Below are 12,662 nucleotides of genomic sequence, written 5' to 3'. Positions count from 1 at the left end.
ACCGGGAACCAGAATCTGGTGGCTTTGAAGAATAAGCAGCAATGAATTACAGTGGGGCAAAAAAATATTTAGTCAGCCACCAATTGTGCAAGTTCTCCCACTCTCTCCCAAAAATATGAGAGAAGCCTATAATTTTCATCATATTAGACTTCAACTATGAGAGACAAAATGAGAATACCAAGGAATAACATTGTTTGATTTTTAATGAATTAAGTGGTAAATTCCTCAGTAAAATAAGTATTTGGTCACCTACAAACAAGCAAGGTTTCTGGCTCTCACAGACCTGTAATTTCTTCTTTAAGAAGCTCCTCTGTCCTCCACTCGTTACCTGTATTGATGGTGCCTGTTTGAACTCAGTATATCTGAACTCAGTTATCAGTATAAAAGACACCTAAACAGTCACACTCCAAACTCCACCATGGCCAAGACCAAAGAGCCTCCAAACTCATCGAGTTCAGTTTATACCAAAAAGTTGGCTAAATAAATACTTTTTTTTACCCCACTGTATTTAATGTATGTTTTTTTTCTATGGTATCAAATCAAATGTTTAATCTCATATTTGTCACCCGATTCATAATTTAAGAAGTAATAGTCTGGTGTTTTATTTAGCTTGAGAAACACAGCAATCTTTTCTGTTGAATTTTTTATGCTTAATTGTCACCTCAGTGACGCGTGATTATATTCTGAATTTTTTATGCTTAATTGTCACCTCAGTGACGCGTGATTATATTCTGCTTGCAAATGAGGTTGTGACATAGAAACATTTTTTCCCCACGTTTGCAGGAGTACCAGCCATGCAACTCGCAGCCTTGTCCCGACCTCAAGAAGACCACTCCCTGGACTCCGTGGACCCCGGTGAATATTTCCGACAACGGCGGCCACTACGAGCAGCGTTTCCGTTACACGTGTAAGGCTCGCATACCGGATGCCAGCCTGCTGGAGGTGGGCAGGCAGAGGATAGAGATGCGATACTGCTCAAGCGACGGCTCCACCGGCTGCTCCACTGATGGTGAGAAGCTATTGTTGTTGTCTCTGCCCTGGTGCAACACCACTGTATTTTTTTGTGCCTGTTGCTCACTTAAAAGGATAGTCCACTTAAGCTATATTTAGTAATAAAAAGGTATTATTTTAGTATAATTAACTCACACCATACCAGTCAATTTCAGACCCTATTTTAGCCTACTTATTGATTTTTTTAATATATATACATGTACATATAAGTACAAGTTATTTTTCACAGAATTATTATTTTAAAAACCACATTTTGCAACCTGCTAACAACTGACAATGGCGTCACATGCTGAAAGCTCAAGTAATGACCAATCACAGCTCAGCTTGTGATGTCACATGACAAACAGGTGAGTTATGATTGGTCATTACCCAAGCCTTGAGCACAAGGTGATCCCGTTTTCAGTTGACACCAGGATAAAAAAGTGTTTTTAAAGGTACTTATTGTTCATAAATACACTGTTCACTGTGTATTTGTTACAAGAGATTTTAGGGATACGGAGACAATTGTATTCAGGGGGGTGGTAGACCTCATGTGCTCAGGCAAATAACAATAACCCCAACATAATTGTGAATCCTATAATTGATCAAATATAGAAAAAATAATTAACTGCTCAAAAAAGGGTAAATAAAATGGACTTTGCCTTTAAATGTTCCCTTTACTTTAAAACTTTGTTACAAAAAGAAGAAAAATCAGCTCAAGATTCTGTCATTTGTTAGCAGACCATAGCATCAGACATGTTAATTAACTTCCAATCCAAAAGCCAATCTGTAGATTACAACTACATCAATCTTTGCCCTGACACACAATTTGGGTAAACGTATTGAAACCAACTTCTTAATCAATTAAGCCTAAAACGATTATGTTTCCATACTCTAAAGAATCCGTCAGTCATAATTTTTTTTACCAAATAATTACCAAATAATTTGTTATTTTTACTTTTTTTTTTAATTTCTTAATGTCATTGTAGTATTAATCTGTCTTTGAGAAATCTTTTGCATAAGAAAGAAATGCTAATGTCTAGTGTCTTGTTCAAGATGATGCAAGTATCCAAGCATGTTTTTTACAGTACTATTTTTTAAAATATAGTGAGACAATTAGCGCTCAACTGAGCAAAGACTGCCACTGGAATAGCAGTGTTACTTGGAACAGCTGGTAGTCCACAAAGGGCCTTGACCTCAAATCACTGGAATCACCTACTCATCATTCATATAAAGATTAGGAGACTGCAAGGCCTTCTTATCCAATATGGACATGGATAACAATACAACGGAAGCTGTTCCTTCTGCTATGGAAGAAATCTGTTTCATTACCATTTTCACTTCCAAGTGTTATATCGAGCCGCCTAACACTTTTGTCAATGTGTCCTTTTTTTTTTTTAACATTCAGAGTGCGAAGACAGTCTTTGCTTGGCGCTGCAGCAATTCCCGCTAGGGCCTAGTTCAGAAACTAGACGTATACAAAGAACTGGCTAATTGGTGTCTTGTTAAGTGCAAGGATTAATAAGAGTGGTAAAACATCACAACACAGTTAAAAAAAAAAAAAAAACTGTTGATGGTGTTGGTGGGGAAACAAGGCCTTAATCATAATGGCCTGTTCCACTTTGAGTTGAGTCTGGGTGGTCCCTCATGTCACATGCCTCTAGGATATTTCTTTTCTCGCCTTCATTATTCCAGATTATCAGTCTAGTCCAACACTGTTACAGGTACGCATTGAAGATGGTGCATTTTGAATCAGACTCTTGAATATATCTCGAGGGATTGCAAGGATACCACCCGGTGTGTTGGGAAAAAAAAAAAAAGCTGTCAGTCCTGAGAGCTTCAACTGGCGACCCTGGTTCCTTATTGTCAGGAGAATGTACTTATTTGCGAATATATTTAGATCTACGAATGTGTTTCATTAAAAAATTGTCACCTGAAAGAAGCGTGACATCAGATCACTTGCAATAATCACAGCAAGTGTCAAGAGGAGCAGCATATGTTTCACGTGAGCAATAATGTAGCCTGAGGGCTATAAATGGCAAATCCCATCAGTGTTTTTTGAACTCATTTACTGCCAGCTCTGTTAAGATGTATTTTTGACTTATACAGCTGTCAATAGCAATGAATTAGTTAACTCGCTGCCTGCTTAGTTAAAATCGATCTTTTGACATTTATAGCCACAGATGGCAATGAATGAGGTGTGACAGTGACAAAACCAGAGCCATTTTGCTGACGAATGACTGGCGTCTTTGAAAAAACTTTAACACAGATGAAAGCGGGTTTTCGTTCACCAGCGGAATTGTGAAACGCGCACCACATTTCTTTGGTTGCATTGAGCGGATTGGTCTCTTCTAGCCTGGTAAAGCCACACTCATTTTCTTGAGTTCAAAACGAACCATGCAATCAAATTTGTCTATTTGCAGTGACGTATTGTTTCTGAGCAACGTCATTCCATCATATCCTATCTATTGGTTTCTTCAATCGTCTTGTCTGCTCAGGCTTGCCTAACCTCAGAAACGCGCTTCATGTTGACTGTGCCGACTCATTCTCTGATGCGAATCTGGTTCCCAGGCTAGGTCTATATTTGTGCTCCACCATTGGTAGGAAAAATGCTTTGAACACTGCAATACTGCTAGTCATTCTTGTGACCTGCGGTTATGTTGGTTACTAAATCTCGGATTCCATTCCTTCATTATGTTTGAATATATTCCAGAAAATTCTGGAGAATTGCTTAAAACGTTTTCACGTTTTCACTCGTGCCTAGTTTAAAAAAATGCTGTCACTTCACCCACCACTAATAGAACATTTTCTTTACTGACGTTCTTGAAATGTCAGTGACGAATGGATATAGCAATGATGGAAAATAACAATGTCAGAGTGACCAACTTGATGACAGATTTGTTCAGCTTGAAATAAACACGGGCTGAGGATGATGGATGGGAGAATGAAGAATGATGGACCAGCTAAATTTACGGACCTGCTCATCTTTTCAAAGAAGGAACCACATTGTCATTATCTATGCTGTATCGGACATAATATTCCATTGATTAAACTTCACTTTGTGTCACCGCCGTTGCTTGGCGCCGCTAGTATATTTCAGCTAACGTCCTGCCTGCTAGCTTCCACTGGAGTGGAGTCACGGAAATGAGGAGGGATGTATTATGTCACCAAAAGCCGACCTTTGTGGCGTGTTATCAAGCCAGTCGATGCAATTATCTGTCAGATATGTTGCCTTGTTTTCAACCTGTTTGAACAATGTGATCCATTTTGATTTAACTTACTAATTCACTGCCCAGCCCAGTGAATATCAGATTTTTTTTATAGTAGTTAGTGACAGTGAATGAGATAAACAAGAAAAATTGGAATTAATGTATTATGAAGCATGTTGGTTCAATCCCCCGACCATCAAGACCATGTCGAAGTGTCCTAGAGCAAGACGCTGTACCCCTAATTGCTCCTGATGCTGCGTCATCAGTAGGTAAATGACTCGTTAGTGTAAAGCGCTTTGAGTACCCAAGGTAGAAAAGCGCTATATAAGTGAAAGTCTATTTACCATTTTTAAAAGGCTGACTAAAAGATGACAGAAGTGCTGTTAGTAATTGGCTGACAGACAATGATTACAGTCAGGATAAAATGGACCGACGATGACGGAAGTGGGTCCGTGTACTTCAGTGACTACTCAGTGACTGTAGAATGCCCACCTCTGGCGTTACCGTAATTCTCCAAATATAAGACACAGACATGTATATAATATGCACCCAATTTTGGAGTAAAATTCTTTTATTTTCTGTGTTACCGTGTATAAGATGCATTACCATTTTGGCACCAATGTAAAATCTATGCAAAACAGTATATCTCATCTTTTGTGAACTTTTTATATTTCCTTGTGTTCAAATCCGTAAGTTAAAATATTTGTTGCATATTAATTGTATTTCAAATTTCCCATGATCAATGAACGTCTCGCCAGTGTAACGGAATGTGCTGGAAGCAGTTGTTTTTGCTTTTATTTCTGACGCGGTGCAAGTTCTTTTGATCATAAATAACTGATGTTGCACAGCATCCATGTTTCACCAAGTTTGTGATTGTATGCCAAAAGACCGCAATTAATAAACAACTCAAAAGGGATAACTTTCCATGTTCTCTAACCGGAGCGCTGACTGCTTACCATGCCACTCTTAATTGAATCAGCCCTGGAGACATCATAACTTTTACATTATCTTCTCCGTTTTAGTAATATTCCTGTGTGTGAAAAAGGATGAAATCGGCCGCTGGTTCAGTCTGCTTGCTTCTTTTATTGAAAATAATGCCATAACAACCTCAGCTAATACGAGCTGTGGTTCCTGCTGCTAACAGCCAGCTGACCTCCGCCCTCTAGCTCTTCCCATTAGGGTAATTATTGTGAAGAATAAATAAATACACCTTTGTGCGTCAAAACTCGGCTTATGTGGCTGACGGATCGATCTTCCTCAAATGGTGTCAAATTTAAAAAATAAATAAATGAATATTAATAATTTACCATTTATAGACTTTCGGTCTTCATGGGGGGGGGGGGGGGGGGGGGGGTATATATTGGGAATTTCTGTATATATCAGTTTAAAAGCATTTAAGTGTAGAATTGGAATATATCAATACCTCAATTTTTCAGAGACATAAGCCTGATTTTGTGAAAACGCAACACGTTTACACCAACTGTGAAAGCAGATATTTCGTCACAGCGGTGTTTACTACCGTTGGCACAAAATGAGCCAACATAGAAAAACAAGTGTGAATCTTGTCCAAAATTTTACTATTCAAGCTTGGTGATGTAGTACTAAGTAGCACCTAAAATGAGATCAGGTCGTTTCCTCCCATCTCGCAAATCATGCAGGGCAAATAAAATAGATGTGCTCGCATGCAAATGAAAATAGATGTTTATGAGCCAATTCCATTCACGGTCAATAGTGTTTCAAGTTTATAGCCTTCATTTTTCTTTCTCATTTGAAGCCGAATCACAAGCGCTCTCCTTTACACACTGTCTGGCTGCTCCACTAATCTCCCATCACATGTTCCTGTTTGGGATCTCTTCTGCTTTAGCCAGTTTGCGTGGGCTCCTACACGTGAGCCACATGCTTTTATCACGTACCGTCATCATGTGATGTGAACATGAGGACAGTGCACATAGAGCCTTTATTTTCTTGACTTGTTAAGATGTGGATCATATTACGAGAGATAAGAAAAAGAGTTTACCACATACCGTACTATTGCTTGAGTGATCATAGCTTAATGGTAGAGATAAGATCATTGTAAAGACCTTTGATGGCTTAAAGCACAGATGTAAGAATCAACACCATCATGCTTCTTGCCAAATGTTTTTTTTTTCCCATTTTGCCTCACGCTGTGCCTTGCTGCAATGTTTTTATGTGCATCATATACTATATTAACATAAATTTGCCCATACTTGTAAATTATTACATTTTCTTGCCTGGATTTTCCATAACTTCTGACTTCCGATTGATTTTGTTGTAAAAACGCGTGATGAGGTGATTATATAGTTTTATGGGGTTTTCAGTCATAAGGGCCATCTGAGGAGAAACCATAATTACAATGTAGTTCGTGACAAAAATGAGTTGACAAATCTAAATTAAAACTCCCTTGTCCAAGTATGCCCAAAGCTTTCACAGGCATTATCGGTAATAACAATAAATCATTAGCACGATTCTCAAGAGGCAATTGCTTTGAAACCACGCGACTGGTACTTTTAATCAGTAGGTACTCAGTTATGCACATAATTAGCATAAAATGTTTATTTCATTTACCCATTATTAGGCACTTAATTAGGTCAAAAACACAAATCAAACTGCACATTTCAATTGGATTTTGATCAAGACTTTGACTAGGCCACTCCAACAAAGCTACACCTGTATTTTTGTGCTGCCTGCATGATTAATGCCTCGTCCATGGGCTTTAGTGGGTGACTGGCAGTTTTTGTGCTACCTTTTTCTTTCCATTTGATCACGATATATATGATGGTGCTCCTGGTGATCATCACGGTTCCCGTTTAGACAAGATTACATCCTATCACTGAAGGTGTATTAAATGCAAGGTGATCAAAGAAATCAAATGATTTGATGTGGGCAAGGACTTGTACTAACATGGGAAAATATGCAATATTATTCATTGTAATGCTAAATGTTTACTTTTTATCATAAAATTCATTTTCATGCAACACAAAAACTTTCTTCTGTCATGTGAAGGATTCCCTTTGGCAACCCCTAATGGGACAAGCTACAGCAATTTATTACATTGTTAGTCACACATATTTTTGTATTTTTGAAATTCTCATAAAATTCTCTGTAGTGTTATTATGTTGTGTGTGTAAATGTGTGTGATACATTCTGTGTGACCACAGGCCAACCTGCAATACTATAAATGGTGACTATAAAACAAATATGCTTGCCTGGTTCAATCAATCGATAGGAAAAAAATGATCTCAGTCATATAGTTGCACTAACATCGGACTTAATATGTTGGAACGAGACGGCCGTATATTTTGTTTTGTTAATTGTGTCCACAAATGCCAACACGGAGTGAGGAGGAAACCACAGCCATCTCTTTAGAAGCCTGTGAGTTTATTCTGTGGTCAGCTTGCTTTAGTGAGCGATGGCTTCATTGTTTCCCCTGGAGAAAGTGTGGGATGTCAGCAGGCTTGATGCGTTTCACTTGAGCTGATGTGCTATCAGGGCCAGGACCCTCTTGTGGGCAACAGATTACTTTTCTACACAGCACAGACTTGGTGGACGCATGCCAGTGCTGACGGATGATAACCGCAGCGCTATCCTTATTGTCTCGGCTTTGTTTTCTCTCTCTGCTCAGCCTGCTCGCTTCGCTTTATACGGCTGACTCGCTTTTATCAAGAGAAAAACAGAACGGGCTTAGCTTACAAGTGTGCGCAGTTTATTTTAGGTTCTCTATCGCAAATCTTCTCCAAATGGACCTTTATTTTTAAAGTGCTACAAATTAAGATAAATCTGAGAACACAGGTAGTCATCCAATCCTTTTTGTTTTGTTAAAGGTAAAATGATGCCTTTGAGAAAAATTCCCCGACTTTGGACTGCACCTTTTACTCAGGGAGGGAAAAAAATATGATCCTGACCTTAAAATGTAGGGGTAAACTTGTTGTGTCTTGCTTTTTTAGACTGGATACTTCTTTAGGCATGCCATCGGTGCCTCAATTTACCGGGGGAGAGGAAAGGCTTCTTTTTTTTTCAAAATATTACAAAAATAAAAAACAAAAAAATCTTGCTTCTCAGTAGCTTCATCCTTTGACATCTTATACATTGAAAACATCAAATTGAGGCAGGCATCTGCCCAGTGCGCTCCAACTCAGACAACCTTTGAACCAGGACTTTTCAAAAGCATACCTTTGTTTTATCGGTCTAATTTATTCCCGTGAGCATCTGTTTTCAGATAATTTCCACTCACCTTTAAGTACCAGAACGTTGAGTTACTCTTGGTGATGCGTTTAAGGGCCAACCATCTGTCAGAAGCTGAGATCAAGCAATTCTTACTAGACTATTCCGGACCACATAAACAATAAGCCAACATATGAAAAGAATTGCTGAGTTGGCATTGTGATTTATTATCTTTGAAGTCAGATATTGGCTTTGATGGAGCCCATATGTGATATGAACCTTACGGTCAAAAAACAACTTTACAGTGGAGTCGAACCAGCAGCGAAACTTTCCATACACCACCGACTTTTAAGTCAATTTTGTTTTGTTTGCTCTCTGAAAGTCAAACTGCTCACACGGATCTGTAACTCTTTCAGTGCCAAGCGTTATCTGAAAAGGCAACTATTAGTGCGAGCCAATTTCCAGCATTTTGACGCATTTTTCAAGGCCGACAGAATATTGGGTTGCATGACTATGTAGACATTAACATATGAAAGATTGGATTCCATTCTTCTCCAAGATTCTACCTTGTGTCATCTATGCATTCATTAAAAAAAAAAAAAAAAAACTAAGTGGATAAGAATTCTTGTCACTGGCACACAACCTATGTATTTTATATGATGAAAATTCCCCTCCGTGGCACTTTTCAGATACTCCTTTACACCAACGGCCTTAATTCCGTGCTTGGGCGCACTTCTGGTGACGGGCGCAGCACAGGTGCGCTTGGGGTAGGGTCGGACAGAAATTTGGCAATTTGCCGCCTGCTGTTGGTAGACTGAGGAAGTTTCTATGCCTTTTGAACATCAAAGTAGCTGGCACTAATCATGCAGAGCAACCCCTCTACATTCCTTTAAATGTGGTCCACCTGACTCACACAGAAAGTCTAGATATCGTGAAAAATGGGAGGACACTAGACTTCACACACGAGAGTATGTTGCGATTGTCTGGGAGGTCGAAGCGTGCAAAGTATAAAACGGAATTGCAAGTAGATTTCCATGGGTATGTTTTTCAGATGGCAATGATTATAAAATGTTGACGGTATTATTATGATGATTCAGAGGTAATGGCACCTGGCTATTTATATTTATAAAATAAAATTCACCAGACAAGTCCCGGAGCCGAATATGTGTGCCTGTGCTGTCAAATCCACAAAAATTGCATTACACAACCACTTGTTTGAAATTGACCCGCCTTGAGGTGGTACGGAACGGCAATTGAGGATTAGTGGGGTCTGGCAAAATCCTAAAGACAGGCTGCACCTGTGGCGTTGCAAGATTTAGGATAGGCCACTTTTTAAGCATCAGACAGTCCACTTAATGTTACCAAAATGTCAGTTGCGCTTGTTTCGCTATGCCGGCATGACCCAAAATGGTCTTCCAAATTCCCAAACATGGGAAACCAGACTTGCGTGAAACTTATTTTACATGAGCAGATGTGCACCAGTCTACAAAAGTAAGGCCCTAACAGTTCAAAAAATAATCCACAAAGGATATCTGCGACTCTTTTACTTTAAGTTTGAGAAAAATAATACTGTAAATAAGTACAGTACATATAATTGGATGTCTGGACTCTTAAGACTTAATTACGTCTTAAGATTGAATGTGTTAATTTCACAGCTTCATCAGATTTAAACTGCAAGCAATAACAGAATAAAAGGTTGTTCCATATAACACTATATAAATGATCCTAAAATGACTTAGACTGTGCTTAACAAGCCACATCCTGTGTTTGTAGCAAGACAAAATCTATCTTTTCTTCCACTCCATGTAACCACCAGTTGTCCCATTACTTTTTTTCACATTGCCATGTATTTCATGGCTATTTGTGAGTCTGTTCTGTTTATTACACCCCCGTGCCCTTTTAAGAGTTTTAATTGCTTTCTCTTTATTTGGCTCCTCCATGAAAAGCTTCCCTTGAGGAAGCTGCCGCTTGACAGATCTCAGGTCAGCACGGAGATTTCTGTTGCATGAATCCACCGTGGGCAACCACAACACAATTTAATAGCGTGATACACTCATTTGAAATGGTGCTGCTCTGTATCTAGGGCACTTCTTTCTCACTTGTGGGCATACTATATGTGGTATCAATAAACTTCGTTTTGGAGATATGCACAGATTTCACTACATGAGGGACGTTGCATTTATTTGCCTGAGTGTTGCCTGGTTTCTTCATTTTTCCACATGAATTTTATATTTCGCTCAAACACAGCAGAAGTGATCACTCTGAAGCATAAGGAATGGAGGACAATTTTCCGAGGTCTCTTTTGCTAAGGAGACAAACTGTCTTTGTCATGAAAGGCATATGGATTAAATCTCTTGCAACTATAAGTGGAGATCAATACATAGGCACGATGAGTTTGAAATGCTGTTTTTGGCATTGTAAGGCAAAGTTGCATTAACATACGCAATGGGAAACTTACAACTTTGCACCACTTTTTAGTTTCCTAAGTCAGTTTTATGATGTAGATGATTCCTTAGGACCTGGAGTTACTTTCATTTCACAGTGGTGCATTTTGAAGATGTAATATCTTGAATTTATTGAAATCTTTATTTGAATTTGTTTCCAAACTTTTCACTGGTACTGTAAAATGAAATATATTTTACCTAACCAGATAGCATCTTCCAAGGTTAAACATCAAAATCCTAATATAATTGACTTCTTCTTGGTCAAAACCTTCTCTTACACATTTTTTTGTACACTGGCAAATGTGAGAACTAATGGTGATTTTTTTTTTTTTTTAATTCAATCACTAGTTTGGTAGGTAGTAAAAAAAAAAATACTTACCGGTACTTGAAACTGTTCCAGGGTAGTACATACTGGATGCTGAGTTAAACTCATTAAGTCCCTCAGTCCCACCTAGTTAAAATTATACATTTGTCAATGGCTGTGAATTAGTAACTAGTAGGGCTGTAGATAAAAATGTGGTTGTAATGCATTAGTGTATGCACAAAGAGCCAACTTTGGATAAATATAAAAAAAATAGAAATCAGTAGAACAGTTACAATAATTAACATTGTTAAATGAATTCCTAACATAATTTGCATTTTTATTTGTCACAGCGAGACGTGTATATTATTGCTGAGCTTGTAGTGGATCTGATTAAATTGTGCAGGAAATTGTACATTGCAGCCTGTCGTGTCAACTCGGTTTAAATTGCAATGTGGATAGACTCCCTGTTGACACCGCTTATGTTAATGTTTATAACATACACCGAAAACTTAAAAGCTTATTTGCATTTTTCCGTAACAAGAGTAGAGGTTGCGGTTATGTAAATGCCTGCATTAATAAGAAGAAACACGATGAAGCTCGCCAACATAATCACGAGGAGCCGTTCAATACGTGGGCTTTGAAGAAGTCTGGATGAAGAGTATCAGGTCACAGCTGCAGGCGGGTCGGTCCGTGCCACTGACCGCTTAGAATCGATAAAGAGCTCACGCCTCGACGGGCCCTGTCGGTGCACGCGCCAGCTTGTGAGGTGATGAGGCTGTAAGCTGCCAAGGTCGGCCGTATTTATGAAGAGGGTGAGGACTAGCGTAAGGTAAACACTGTCTCCCTGAGAATACAAGGCAATGTAAATGGCAAGCTTCTACTCAAAAAGAAGAGGAAAGGTAAAAAAAAATAAAAGCTCTTGAAAAAGATGAGAAATGACGGTGAAGAGGGGCAGAATGTAAGACCAGACTAGCCGGTCTTTTAAAAGCACAAGTCTCATTATCGTCTGGAAAGTGGAATAAGGGCAAGTGTTGAAGGAATGACTCATCTGACAATGGCCTGGACAGTCACTGTAATTTCATCGCAGGTGATTATCATTCACTCAAACAGATGGCTTCTCATTCAGAGAGACCAGATGATTCTTCCCCCTAGTGCTCAATGTCTCACTGGCAGCAACATTTCCACAGTGCTGATTAATGCACGTGGTAATTACAGTTTAATAAAAACTTCACTTTCGAAATCTGCGATTCGTTCCGCGTGAGCGCAGCAATGATGAAAACTGATGTTGTTTGATGAACTCGAGATGCAGCACTTAACTTACTGAATCCATCTTCAGAAAATAGAAATTAGCTCTTTCATGACGCTGCGATACACAACTTTTGTGCAGCTGTTCCTAATCCATCATTTTTACATTGCCATTTCTGTCCATTTAGTTACATGGCAAATAGTGTTAAATGTGCAGCATTTATTTTGTTTGTTCCTTAAAGTACCAGTTGCCATTTATCATGTTTGTCATGCAAGATTTGTCATAAT

At 38.8% G+C, this 12,662-nt stretch overlaps 1 protein-coding gene across 5 annotated transcripts in view; it reads left to right on the top strand.

The window, feature by feature from the left end:
* sema5a (sema domain, seven thrombospondin repeats (type 1 and type 1-like), transmembrane domain (TM) and short cytoplasmic domain, (semaphorin) 5A) overlaps positions 1-12,662 on the top strand; it is a 154,757-nt gene that overhangs the window by 126,932 nt on the left and 15,163 nt on the right. For all 5 annotated transcript variants that reach the window (XR_015863594.1, XR_015863595.1, XM_088401723.1 and 2 more), the window contains one exon: positions 784-1,009. Coding sequence is in view for 3 of the 5 variants with exons in the window: in XM_088401723.1 (XP_088257849.1) it covers positions 784-1,009 (226 nt within the window). In the remaining 2 variants the exon portion in view is untranslated. The remainder of the gene's footprint in view (positions 1-783; positions 1,010-12,662) is intronic.

Source organism: Hippichthys cyanospilos, chromosome 19 (genome assembly GCF_059441005.1).
Source record: "Hippichthys cyanospilos isolate Australia breed blue-spotted pipefish chromosome 19, RoL_Hcya_1.0, whole genome shotgun sequence".
NCBI classification, from domain to species: domain Eukaryota; kingdom Metazoa; phylum Chordata; class Actinopteri; order Syngnathiformes; family Syngnathidae; genus Hippichthys; species Hippichthys cyanospilos.
This window is presented reverse-complemented; position numbering and strand designations above follow the sequence as displayed.